The following is a 12,058-nucleotide window of genomic DNA, read 5'->3' as shown; positions in this document are numbered from 1 at the left end:
TCCCCTGCCTAGAAATTTTTGCTGGTTGTAATTATAAATTTGGCTTATTAAACAAGAAAAGTATTTTCCTTAGGTTTAGCCCTATGAAAAAAAGGAAAACAGTGGAAAAACTTTCTTTTTCTTTTAAAATAAAAATCTTTATATATGTAGTTCAACTAGATTATGGGCTAAATTGGCTTTTGTGAACTAATGTAGATGTCTCATTGCCATTGAATATACTATTTTCATTGAGAAATGAATTATGAATTTAATAATTGCATACATTTGAAGTATAATTTATTGGTAAGTCAATGACTGCTTATCTTTTGGAGGTAGCAAAGAAGTGTTTGGTAGGTAAAGTTTTACTCAAATGGTAATTCTTTGGAAAGTGAAAGATTTATTAGGGTGAATATTATGTTTTGCTGTATATATTGCTGACTTTGTGTGAAAATGTTTTAATTTGAGCAGTCTTGAAAATTGGAGATTACTGTTTATAGGCTTTTGTAATATGTGATTTTTTACAGTGTTATTCAGTTAACACTATCTTGCTTGTGCACCTGAATTGAGTTCACACTACTGGAGGGGAGGGGTAGTTAAAATAAAGTTTAGTGTTTTACCACGGTCCTCCTTTGGCACAGATAAAAATATTCATAATGCTTTGGTATTTGGAGGGAACTGTTACAAAGACTAAATTGTTATATTTACTTTTGCCAATTAGAAATAGTTTAGAGCCAAGCTTATTCCCTGTTCTTTTTTGTATGTTAGCATATAAGAAAATCACGGAGGGCTAGTTTTTTATTGTGAAATTGGTAGTTCATTACATGTTTTATGAAAGTTGTCCTACTAAATTCAGAAAAAGAAGAAATTTAGGTTTAACCATTCAAGTAAAAGAATATATTTTATTAATATCTAGTCTTACATGAGTAGATTATAACGGTCTTCTTTCAGGGTTGCTGTATTATTCTAAAATAACCTATGGAAAGAAGCAGCTTTGTTAAATAATGAAAATATAATGAAGACAATTATTGTAGTTATATTGAAACTACAAATAATAAGTAAACCTTCTTTATTGCTTAAAGGAAGATGCCCAGGTTTTCAGTTGAAGGCCAATAGTTTGTGGTAAACCAGCCTTTCTAGCATTGACGATTACTATTGCTTATTTCTTTCTTTGCTCAGACTCAATACTTCTGACATCAGCTGTGTGAGTTTTCCCCATAGATGACCAATTCTCCAACATTAGCTGGGTGTCCTACAATTCAATTTAATTCTGAGACTGTGTACCTGAAGTTAGGATCAGCTGCCACAGGTTAAGGGCCCAGTCCCACAGACTGCCATCACTTTAGGAGTCATTCACAGGTTCACACACTGCTGTTTGACTTGGCTACAAATTGGGGGTTCTCACAACCTCTCCTCAAGTATGATAACTTGCTAGATTGGCTCACAGAACTCAGGGAAACACCATGTTTACTGGTTTATTATATAATAAAGGGTATGATTAAAGCCTTGGTCGGCAAACTGCAGCTGGCGAGCCACATGCGGCTCTTTGGCCCCTTGAGTGTGGCTCTTCCTAAGCCTTAGGAGTAACCTAATTAAGTTAATAACAATGTACCTACCTATATAGTTTAAGTTTAAAAATTTGGCTCTCAAAAGAAATTTCAATTGTACTGTTGATATTTGGCTGTTGACTAATGAGTTTGCCGACCACTGTGATAAAGGATCCAGATGAACAGTCGGTGAAGAGGTACATAAGGCAAAGTCTGAAAGGGTCCAAGGCACACAAGCTTCTGGTTTGTGGAGTTGGGGTGCTCCACCCTCCCAACATGTGAATATGCTCCCCAATCCCAAAGCCTCTGAACCCTGTATTTAGTGATTTTTCTGAGGCTTCATCAGGGAGGCTTGATTGGTTATTAACTTAATCTTCAGGCCTTCTCTCTTCCCCGAGGGTGGCCAAAGTTCCAAGCTTTTTATCTTGGTTTGGTCTTTCTGATCACCTGTGCCCATCCTGAAGCTGTACAGGAGCCCACCAAGAGTCACCTCACTGGAACAAAGATGCTCCTGTCACCCAGGAAATTCAAAGGGATTTAGGGGCTCTGTGTTAGGAACCAGGGTCAAAGACCAAATAGAATAAAAAGTTGCTTCTAAGCATCTTTTTCACATACCTTGCTCTTCTAATGGATTGTTTACTGTGTATGTGGTTTTATAACACTATGCATTGGTAATTTAGAAATTAATTCCTTTCAAATATTGGAAGAATCTTTACATTATAAAACAAATTGAAATTGTTAACATCACGTGATTTCATCCTTTATAATAAAAGGGTAATATGCAAATCGACCGAAAGGTGGAATGACCAGTCACTATGATGCACACTGACCACCAAGAGCAGACGCTCAATGCAGGAGCTGCCCCCTGGTAGTCAGTGTGCTCCCACAGGGGGAGCACCGCTCAGCCAGAAGCCAGGCTCATGGCTGGAGAGCACAGTGGTGGTGGTGGTGGGAGCCTCTCCTGCCTCCAAGGCAGTGCTAAGGATGTCTGACTGACAGCTTAGGCCCGCTCCCCCAGAGGCTCCCGGACTGCAAGAGGGCGCAGGCTGGGCTGAGGGACCCCCCTGAATGCATGAATTTCATGCATCGGGCCTCTAGTCAGAAAAGATTTAAAGTACTGGGAAGATATAAGTTCAAAATGGTGGAAACAAATTTAAAAAGTTCCAACTTTGCTTGAAAATTCCATATTAATCATTGGCAACAAATACTGTTAATTTGTTCTCTTCCAAGTGACAGACTCACTCAGTTTACTTTGAGAAAATGTCTGTCAAATACTGACGTCTGAATACTTATAGTCTGTAGTTTGTTGGTGTTCTTTCAAGTAAAAGTAGTGTTCCATGAAAAAGTCAGCCTTTCAGCCTGTCGCCCAGGCATTGCGTTGGTGTTTGCTCTCAGCAGCCACATGATCTGCATACATAGCATAAGTACTTCTGATTTCATCATACAGTATCAATGAACATGTAAGTCAGTGTTTCAGATTTAATAAAAATTTCCCCTTTTTATCAAGGACTTAAGAGAAACTAGACTTTTTCTTTTTGAATAGTTAGTGTGCATAGTTGTGAGTAGTATAATGAATTGCGCACACACTTGGTTCTACTGCCTTGATTTTTGCTAAGATGCAGCAATTTTAGGCACTATTGTTTTTGCATCATTAGTGCAAATGTGACCACACTAGAATAGGAAAGTAATATGTTAGTATTGTCATGAGAATATTTTTTACTTAAGGAATCCCCTTTTCTAATAGGGTAAGGGGATCCCCAAGGATCCATGGACCACACTTGGAGAACTTCCAGTATAGAGGAGAGAACACTTGATTTAATAGTTAGAAGACTTAAATAGAAGCCTGTCTGCATTCTTTATTCTATAATGTTACACTTCATTTTTACAACCTCGGTTATCTCATTTATGAAATAGGGTTAAAAACATCTTACTTTGTTATTTCCTTTTTTGGTGTTTGAGTTACAATAGATAAATTATGAAATGCTCAATATAAGTTGTTGCTATTTCTAATTTAGTTTTCTGCTCTAGCCATTTTGGTTTACTTGTCAGTCATGAAACAGTAAACACTCCTCATCATTTCAGAGAAATTTAAAACAGGAGTTTGATTCTTCAGAAATCACTGGAGGAACTGCAGCTCAGCCAGCTGATAGGATTCCCAACCCTTGCAGTCTGGCTAGCCAGAGAAGCTGCTCCCTCTGCCACAGTCAGGATTGTAGTGGATCAGAAGGCTGCCTCTGGGACTGCTGAGTTCAAGGACATACCTCTGTAGCTGTGGCCCAGGGAACAGGCAGCCAGGATTAGGTAGCTGCCACTGAGCTATGCCTGGACATTGGGATTCAGAGTTTGGTTGCCACTTCTCTATTGCTGACATCCCTTCAACGGAAACTGGACACTGGAATGCTCTATGGAACAACCATATCTATCTGTTCAATCATATTGGAAACCACAGCCAAAAGCAGTAGGATAATGGTCTCCCCCCTCACTCTGCCTTCCAAATCTCATGTTCATGCATCCAGTTGGGAGAACCTAAATTTTACCCAGAACTTGAACCACAAGTAGATTGGGAAAATAAGTTTGTTTGTTTCAATCTTTCCAGCTTTCATAGTTGAAGATAGCACACTTGAAGGATGAAAGAATGGAGTCTGTGGGCTAATTGATTGTATCCCCAAAACCTGTCTTTCTGCTTCTTTGTTCTTTTCAAATTATTTCCTTTACTTCCATTATTCTCTCTTTACTCACCCAAGTTATAGTCTTTACTTAATGGGCAGGATTTAATGACTCATTATTTATTTAAAATATGTTTTTTATTTTGAGAGAGAAAGGGAGAGTGAAGGATAGAAACATCAATGATGAGAGAGAATCACTGATTGACTGCCTCCTGCATGTCCCACACTAGGGATCAAGCCCACAACCCTGGCATGTGCCCTAACTGGGAATCGAACTGGTGATGTCCTGGTTCATGGGTTAATGCTTAACCACTGAGCCACTCTAGCTGGGCAATGACTCATTTTAATAGGGCATTTTATGCCCCTCTAGTCCTACCTTTTTCTTCATCATTTTTTATACTGGATTGGATGGTAACACCCAGGTAACATCCACCTACAGCTCTGGTCTAGTGAACTTGGGTTTTGTAAGCCAGACTGAGGAAACCTTTAGCCTGCTGGTATATGCAGGCATATGCCATATTTCAGTTACCCTAACTACTATAACTTGTTCCATATTTTACTTGGAATTTTTTTTTGGCTCCTACTTAATACGTTTTTGTGAGACTTATTACTAGTATACTAAGGACATTAAAATAACCCCTTCCATAGCTAACTATTATTTCTAATATTTGTGTAAGCTACTGTTTGGAGAAAAAAAGTATGGATAACAATCAATGTAGGCTTCTGAAACTGTCAATATACATTATTTCTTTCTCATTAATTGTGGAATATTCTTCTCTAGTATCTGTATACAACCCTTTAGCCAGATGATAAAATGCAGTTACCTTATTTCCAATGCCCTACCCCTTTTTGTTTGTTTCTCTCTTGTTAAATTCCAGGGTTACAGAGACAAAAAATAATTTTAACATTTCTCAAATATAAATAAAAAATGAATACAAAACTTGTTCAAAATATCAATAAGCGTAATTCCAACCACGCAAAGGTAATAACAGCTATACTACTTTCTCTTACTCACCATATTGTTTTGTAATCTCCTACTTAGCAACATGCTGTGCCTCCTATCATTGTTTAAATGATAATGGGAGTATTTTTGGCGTCTTTTGGGTTAAGGAAATTAACCAGTTTACATTGGCAAATTAGATTAAAAAGTGTTTGTTTGTTTTTCTGAAGATGATAATTATAGCCTTTTTTTTGGATAAAGAATACTTATAGCTATCAAGATAATTTTCTTTTGCTAGAAAAGAAATAGTGTCATTTATTTGTATTTTCTTGTTGTGAAATAAAATCTTTTTGTTAAATTTAAAGGACTGCATGTTTATTAAATACTTCAGAAGGTAGAGTGCTTAATATAGAAAGTAAAAGATCCTTACACTTCCTCCTCTGTTAACTGTCCTCCCCAAAATTAACCACTTTTAACAGTTTGGTACATACTTTCAGACTTTTAAAAATGTATATATATGGTCAGTTTCTGAAACCTAATTTTAGAGAGCTCCATTATTAATTGTTATACTATGATAGATAATAGCTAGGTTGTAAGGCTACACTCTAGTGTGTGTGCATTTGGGTTAACTTCAAAAAGCATAAATGTAGATGCTTAGTTGATTTCGATTTTTGTTGGTAAAGAAACTTATTAGCTTTTAATCAGACACTTTGTAGTAAATATTGAGATTCCTTTGCAATGAAAAATATTTATGCTCTTATTGTTTTAGGTATATCTTAGAGAAGAACATTAAATTTTGAAGTAAAGCAATTTATAATTGGTTTGCATTCTCTTCAGAGAGGCTCTTATACAGAATTAAGTTGGTGCTGACTTTGGTTTGAAAGGGTAATTGCGTATAACTCCATGATAAGAATTATCTTTCGTTTTGTTTGACTTTTAATTTTGAGTAAGATAGTTTTGCTTTTCAGATGTGATTGATCTCACTGGAGATGATAAAGATGATCTTCAGAGAGCAATTGCCTTGAGTTTGGCGGAATCAAACAGGGCATTCAGGGAGACTGGAATAACTGATGAGGAGCAAGCCATTAGCAGGTAAAAACCATAATGTGTATAAAGTAGATATAAGTACTATTTATAATAGACATAATAATTGGCTTAATTTCAAGAGGCACAAAGATACACTTTGTTATTCTAAATAAACTCTTAATATACTTCAGCATTGTTTTTGTATATTATGTAACTAAAATTTTCATATTCTAGTTCCATTTGAATATGAAGCTTAGATTTTAGGATTTGAAGTGGCATTATGGGGCATATGTTTAGGTGTATAGTTTAATATTCCTTTGATTTTTCTTTTCTTCTGCTAATCTCTTTTACATTCTCCAATTTAATTTATAATTATTTATAGCTAGAGTCAGCAAACTTTTGTTTTTGTAAAGGCCTATAGTACCAGTAAATATTTTAGGCTTTGTTAGCGATATAGTTTCTGTCAAAATCACTTCACTCTGGTGGTGTAGTGCAAAAGCAGCCATAGATCATGCATAATTTAGTGATTGTGTCTGTGTTTCAATAAATCTTGGTTTTATCAAAACAGGCTACAAACTGGATTTGGCTCATGGTCCATAGTTTGCCAGTCTCTCATCTATATAATATGATGGTATAAGGTTTATTTTTTGTGTTTTTTTTTTTTTGTTTTGTTTTTGTATTTTTTTAAGGAATTGGCAAGATCCCAAGGAATGTGATAGAATGCCTCTTTTGTTTTAAATAGCTAAAACTTTTTAGTTTTAAACAATTTGATCCACCAAAGAATCAAATAAGTAAATTTGATTTTTTTTATCACAAAACAGTGATAATTTTTTTAAAAGTATTTAAATTATCACTAACTGTAATCTAAACAACTCTTTGGAGGTGTTGGTAACTTACTGAAGAGGAAATTTATCTTTTAAGAGGCTAACTGATTTCTTAAAAGTTCACAGCTAAGATGGGTCTTATGACTCCAGCATTCTTTTTCCCTACAACAGAGGTTGGTAGCTAAATATATCAGCTTTCTCAGATAATTTCCCTTGGCATAATATCAATAGTTACTTCTTTTAAGTACTCTGAAATTACTGTATAGTAGGAGATTCTCAAAATACTATGTTTATGCTATGCACATAATTTTTCTTAGTGATACTTTTAAATGTCTTTAAATATTACTTAAGAAACTATCTTGTAAGACATTATATTAACATGGAAAGAGTTAATTAAAATTCATTATCCTTTTTAGTGTGGCTAATATAACTTATTGTCAGTAATTTTAAATGAAAACCAAAAATGCATAGGCTATCTTTAGATATTTTATTTAGGCTTATTTTTGTGAAGGATTTGGAGAAATTATAAAATTAGTTTTTATCTTAAGAAAATAGTTTAAAATAATTATCTTGAGTAATTATAAAACTTGACCATACTTAAGCTTTGATAAGAAATGTTTAAACATGAAATACATGAGTTGTATTTCATATTTAAGGGGAATGATGATCTATTATGTGAACAAGAGGTTGTAAGATATTGGCAGTTTTATGTCACGTATTTTCTAATTTTTTTTAACATATAAAAAATGATTTTATCTGAAAATATCCAAATATGAACACACTAGGTATTTTCTAATTTTAAAATAATATGTACTAATTATATAGTAAAAAGTAAAAATAAAGATAGGGGATTAAGACTATTCCTAATCTGTTATTAAGTTCAATCTATATGTTGTTCTAGATACTCATTCTTTTCCAAGGGGAAAAATTTCTTAAGATAATTTTTTTTTGTATTATTGGTTTTTTAAATTTTAATGTACTTTTAAAATAGTAAATATTTTGTGAATATTTATATTGTGGGTAACATTACAGAGATTTGGAATAGTGTAATTTTATATAAAATTATACTCTGTAGAAACAAAAAGTTATTAATTTACTGTTGCAAAGTGTAATTTTTTCTTGGTATATATAGATTTTATAATTTACAGTTTTCAAATGTTAAATGTAAAATGTGCAGTTAATAAGCATGTATATAAATCACATTGTGTCAGAAAAAAGGGAAGGTAAGAGTTCTAGCTAAACTTTTGGCAGAGATATATTTGTTCCTCTGGGTTTTTTAAGGCTAGGACTTAAGTTCAAAAGGGAAAATGATGCATTTTAATGGAAAAAAAAAAAGTCATGCTTAAAAGTAAATTTAACTGTTTGTTCATTACCCAAGTTCAGATGACAAAATGTTGCCAAATTAAATCCTAGAATCATTTGACTATGTTTCTATTTTCATAGACATACAGGGTGAGGTAAAAGTAAGTTTACAATTGTTCATATGGAAAGTAATATAATAATTAATAAATAATACAAGATAAACTTGTTTCCCATACTCACAACTGTAAACCTACTTTTGCCCCACCTTGTACCCTAATATGAGTTCACATATTTGAAATACTACGTTATTATATACAATTAGATGAGATGAAGTCTGTCTTTTTACATCTTACAATCTTGTGTTTAGTAACTCATGAATTTTATGGTATGATCTCTTAAGTTGAACATTTTTATTTTTTATTTATTTTATAAGAAATGTATGTGATATTTACATATATCAGATATGTCTAAATATATAATTATACATATCAACAATTGCTTTATATATGTCACTTATGAATCTATGCTTGCAAACAATATTAAAGTGTACTACTTAATATAATTACTTCTTAATTTAGTAAAAACTAAAGTAAGTGAAAGAAGGAACCCAAAAGAATAAGTTTGGAACACTGAAAGCCACTTTCTGACATGATGAATTTACTTGTGTGTATAAACTTGACCTTTAGTTATAATACACTTTAGAATGTGGGAAAAAGAAGTCTCAGGCCATTGTCTATGTATGGTGGGGAGCTTATTCCCCTCATTAAATGGTTATGCCAAGGGATGACATACTCACAATAAGGGTAAAATGAGAATCATCTCCCCCTTCAAAGCCCATACAGCACTACAAAGTTAGTTGCCTTGGCTCTGAGGATGTAGGTAATTGGACTTGCCCCTGAGGAGTTGTATTATGGTTTTGAAGCTGAAATCTGTGTCACTTTAATGGTCCAGTAAATCTTAACTTGGGAATTTAGTTTTAAAATGTGTTGGATTTGTGTTGTCTATAATTCCTGGCAGAATCAAAAATACATTCTATATTTAAGAAGGTGTCTTCAACTTTAGCCTCAAAGAACCCCCTTCAGTAACTCTATAAGCACCACCAGTCAAATTTACCAAGCATACTTGGGAAAAAGTTACTGTGAGAATCAGCAAAAATTATAGGCAGCAGAAATGCACCCATTTCTTTAGACGTTGTGATTGATGGAATTATGCTTAGGTTTTATTGGGGAAAGTTGCTCAGAGTATGACACTCTTATTTATTTTTTACCATTTTTTTCTTTGTTTTTAGCATTGACACTAATACAGACATGCCCCATTTTTCCTTCATTTCCTTTCTTCTGGCCATCACCACACTGTTTCCTGTGTTCATGGGCTATGCATATACTACAGGCCCAGTGCACAAAATTTGTGCACGGGGAGGGGAGGGTGTTCCTCAGCCCAGCCTGCACCCTTTCCAATCTGGGAACCCTCTCACAATCCAGTACTGCTGGCACCCAACCGCTCGCCTGCTTGCCTTCCTGATTTCCCCTAACTGCTTCTGCCTGCCAGACTGATCACCCCCTGACCACTCCCCTGCCAGCCTGATCGATGCCTAACAGTTCCCCTGAAGGCCCGATCGCCCCTACCTGCCCTCCCCTGACAGCCTGGTCACGCCTAACTGCCCTCCCCTGCTGGCCCAGTTGCCCCCAACTGCCCTCCCTTGCAGGCTTGGTCTCCCCAAGTTACCCTTCCCCTTTGGCCTGATCGCTCCCAACTGCCCCCCCCGCAGGCCTGGTCCCCCCTAACTGCTCTCCCCTGCAGGCCTGGTTGCTCCCAACTGTCCTCTCCTGTTGGCCTGGTTGCCCCCAACTTCCCTCCCTGCAGGGCTGGTCCCCCCGAACTGTTCTCCCCTGCAGGCCTGGGTCCCCCAACTGTCCCCCCCTGCAGGCCTGGTCCCTCCTAAACTGCCCTCCCTTGCAGGCCTGATCGCCCACAACTGCCCTCCCCTGCCAGCCATCTTGTGTCCACATGAGGGTGGCCATCTTGTGTGTTGGAGTGATGGTCAATTTGCATATTGCCGCTTTATTAGATAGGATGTCCTGTGGCTAAGCTTTTAAAGGAAATGCTTGAAAATATGACCTAACACATTTGAAAAAGAATTGAAATATCTTTTGGAAATGAAAATTAAAATATTAAAAAAAATACAACACAGGTTTAATAACAGATTAGAAATAGCTAGACTGGAAGATATATAAGAAGAAAGTATCCAACCTGTAACAGTCAGCTAAAAAGATGAGAAAAAGTTGCAAGATATGGAAAATAAACTGAAAAAGTCTAACATATTAATTAATATTGTAGGAGAGGAGAGAGTGGGTCAGAGACAAAATTTAAAGATGTGGTCACTGAGAATTTTTTAGAAGTGAAGAGAAAACCTGTTATTTCATAAAGCCCAACAAATCCCAATCATGAAAAGGAAAAGAAACCACTTAAATTCATTATAATGAAAGTCCAGAGCACTTAAGATTGAGAAAATCTTAAAAGTACTTAGAGAAAAAGGTGGAATTATCCTAAAAATAGTGACAGTGAAAGTGACAAATGACACAAATTGACACAGACATATGAAAATAATAAAATAATGTCTAGTGAATGGAAATACAGCTGCCAGAATCCTGTACTGGGTGAGACAGTGTGGGGTGGTCTCACCATGGGATTGCTTTTTGTGATGAGGGCTCCAGAGGCAGTTCTGAAAGGCAGGGGTTGTTCCTGTCTCTCCTATTCCCATGTCTCCCACACCTAGATGCAGGTGCTTGGGCTGACTCCATTACTACAAAATCAGTGCATCCCATTCCTGTGGTTATAAGTTCTTCTTTTTTCTAATAACTTCCTAATTGCACCCCACCTTTCATTCAGAAAGCCAGGTACAAAAGGAACAAAGGCATTTTTATAAAATTACAGGGGACAGTTATGCCTCTGATTTTGGCCAATATTGGCCACTGTGTAGGAACTGGATGATTTGTGTTGTCTATAGTTCCTGGCAGAATCAAAAATCCAGGTGTCTCAACTGAATTTAAGTTTGGAAGCCACCTGGAGGGTTTACCAACCAGGACACCATAGAGTTGTCATTAGGGGAATGAAAAAAGCATCATGTCCAGGAATTGTTAGGGTGGAATTCTGAATTTTTAAAATAGACTTCTATAACTCGCACCCTCTTCATCCTGGTTACGACTAGGAAGCGGCTGTGAGGGGGAACTGCCTTAAGAACGTGTGTGGAACAGGATAAGTGAGAGAAGCAATTACAAATTTTTTAAGATTGATTTGTGAGGATACTTTTAAGGCTCAACAGTACCACATGCCCATGGATGGTAGGGAGTATGGAAGATCCATCAAATATTTTCACTGTCATTCTATTTTTGAGTGATTTTTATGATAAAAGGTACACCAGTATAGATTATAAATGGTTTATAAAAGTTGAAAATATGAAACATTAGTTTCAAGGGCCACAAGGTGTGGCCAGAGTTGGCTGAACAGACATGAACAGCAATAATCTAACTAGAAAAAGTGTCAACAACTCGAGGTACCACTGATAGTCTTAAGACAAGTCAGAGGGAGTGGAGGGGGAAGTGATCAAATGTCCAATTTGGTCAGTCTGCCAAAAGTGGGAGTGACAACTCACCGTGAGAGAAACAGATCAACTTCTGGCAGGAGTTTTATGTCTGACATAGTGGTAGGCTCGGTGTCAGAAACAGAGTCCCTTAATTTGTACTAATTACGATTGTGGACATGTTGCCATGTTGGGTA

At 36.0% G+C, this 12,058-nt stretch overlaps 1 protein-coding gene across 18 annotated transcripts in view; it reads left to right on the top strand.

The window, feature by feature from the left end:
* USP25 (ubiquitin specific peptidase 25) overlaps positions 1-12,058 on the top strand; it is a 163,351-nt gene that overhangs the window by 28,179 nt on the left and 123,114 nt on the right. For all 18 annotated transcript variants that reach the window (XR_004973995.1, XR_004973994.1, XR_004973993.1 and 15 more), the window contains one exon: positions 6,098-6,221. Coding sequence is in view for 14 of the 18 variants with exons in the window: in XM_036349165.1 (XP_036205058.1) it covers positions 6,098-6,221 (124 nt within the window). In the remaining 4 variants the exon portion in view is untranslated. The remainder of the gene's footprint in view (positions 1-6,097; positions 6,222-12,058) is intronic.

Source organism: Myotis myotis, unplaced genomic scaffold (genome assembly GCF_014108235.1).
Source record: "Myotis myotis isolate mMyoMyo1 unplaced genomic scaffold, mMyoMyo1.p scaffold_m19_p_2, whole genome shotgun sequence".
Taxonomy (NCBI): Eukaryota; Metazoa; Chordata; class Mammalia; order Chiroptera; family Vespertilionidae; genus Myotis; species Myotis myotis.
This window is presented reverse-complemented; position numbering and strand designations above follow the sequence as displayed.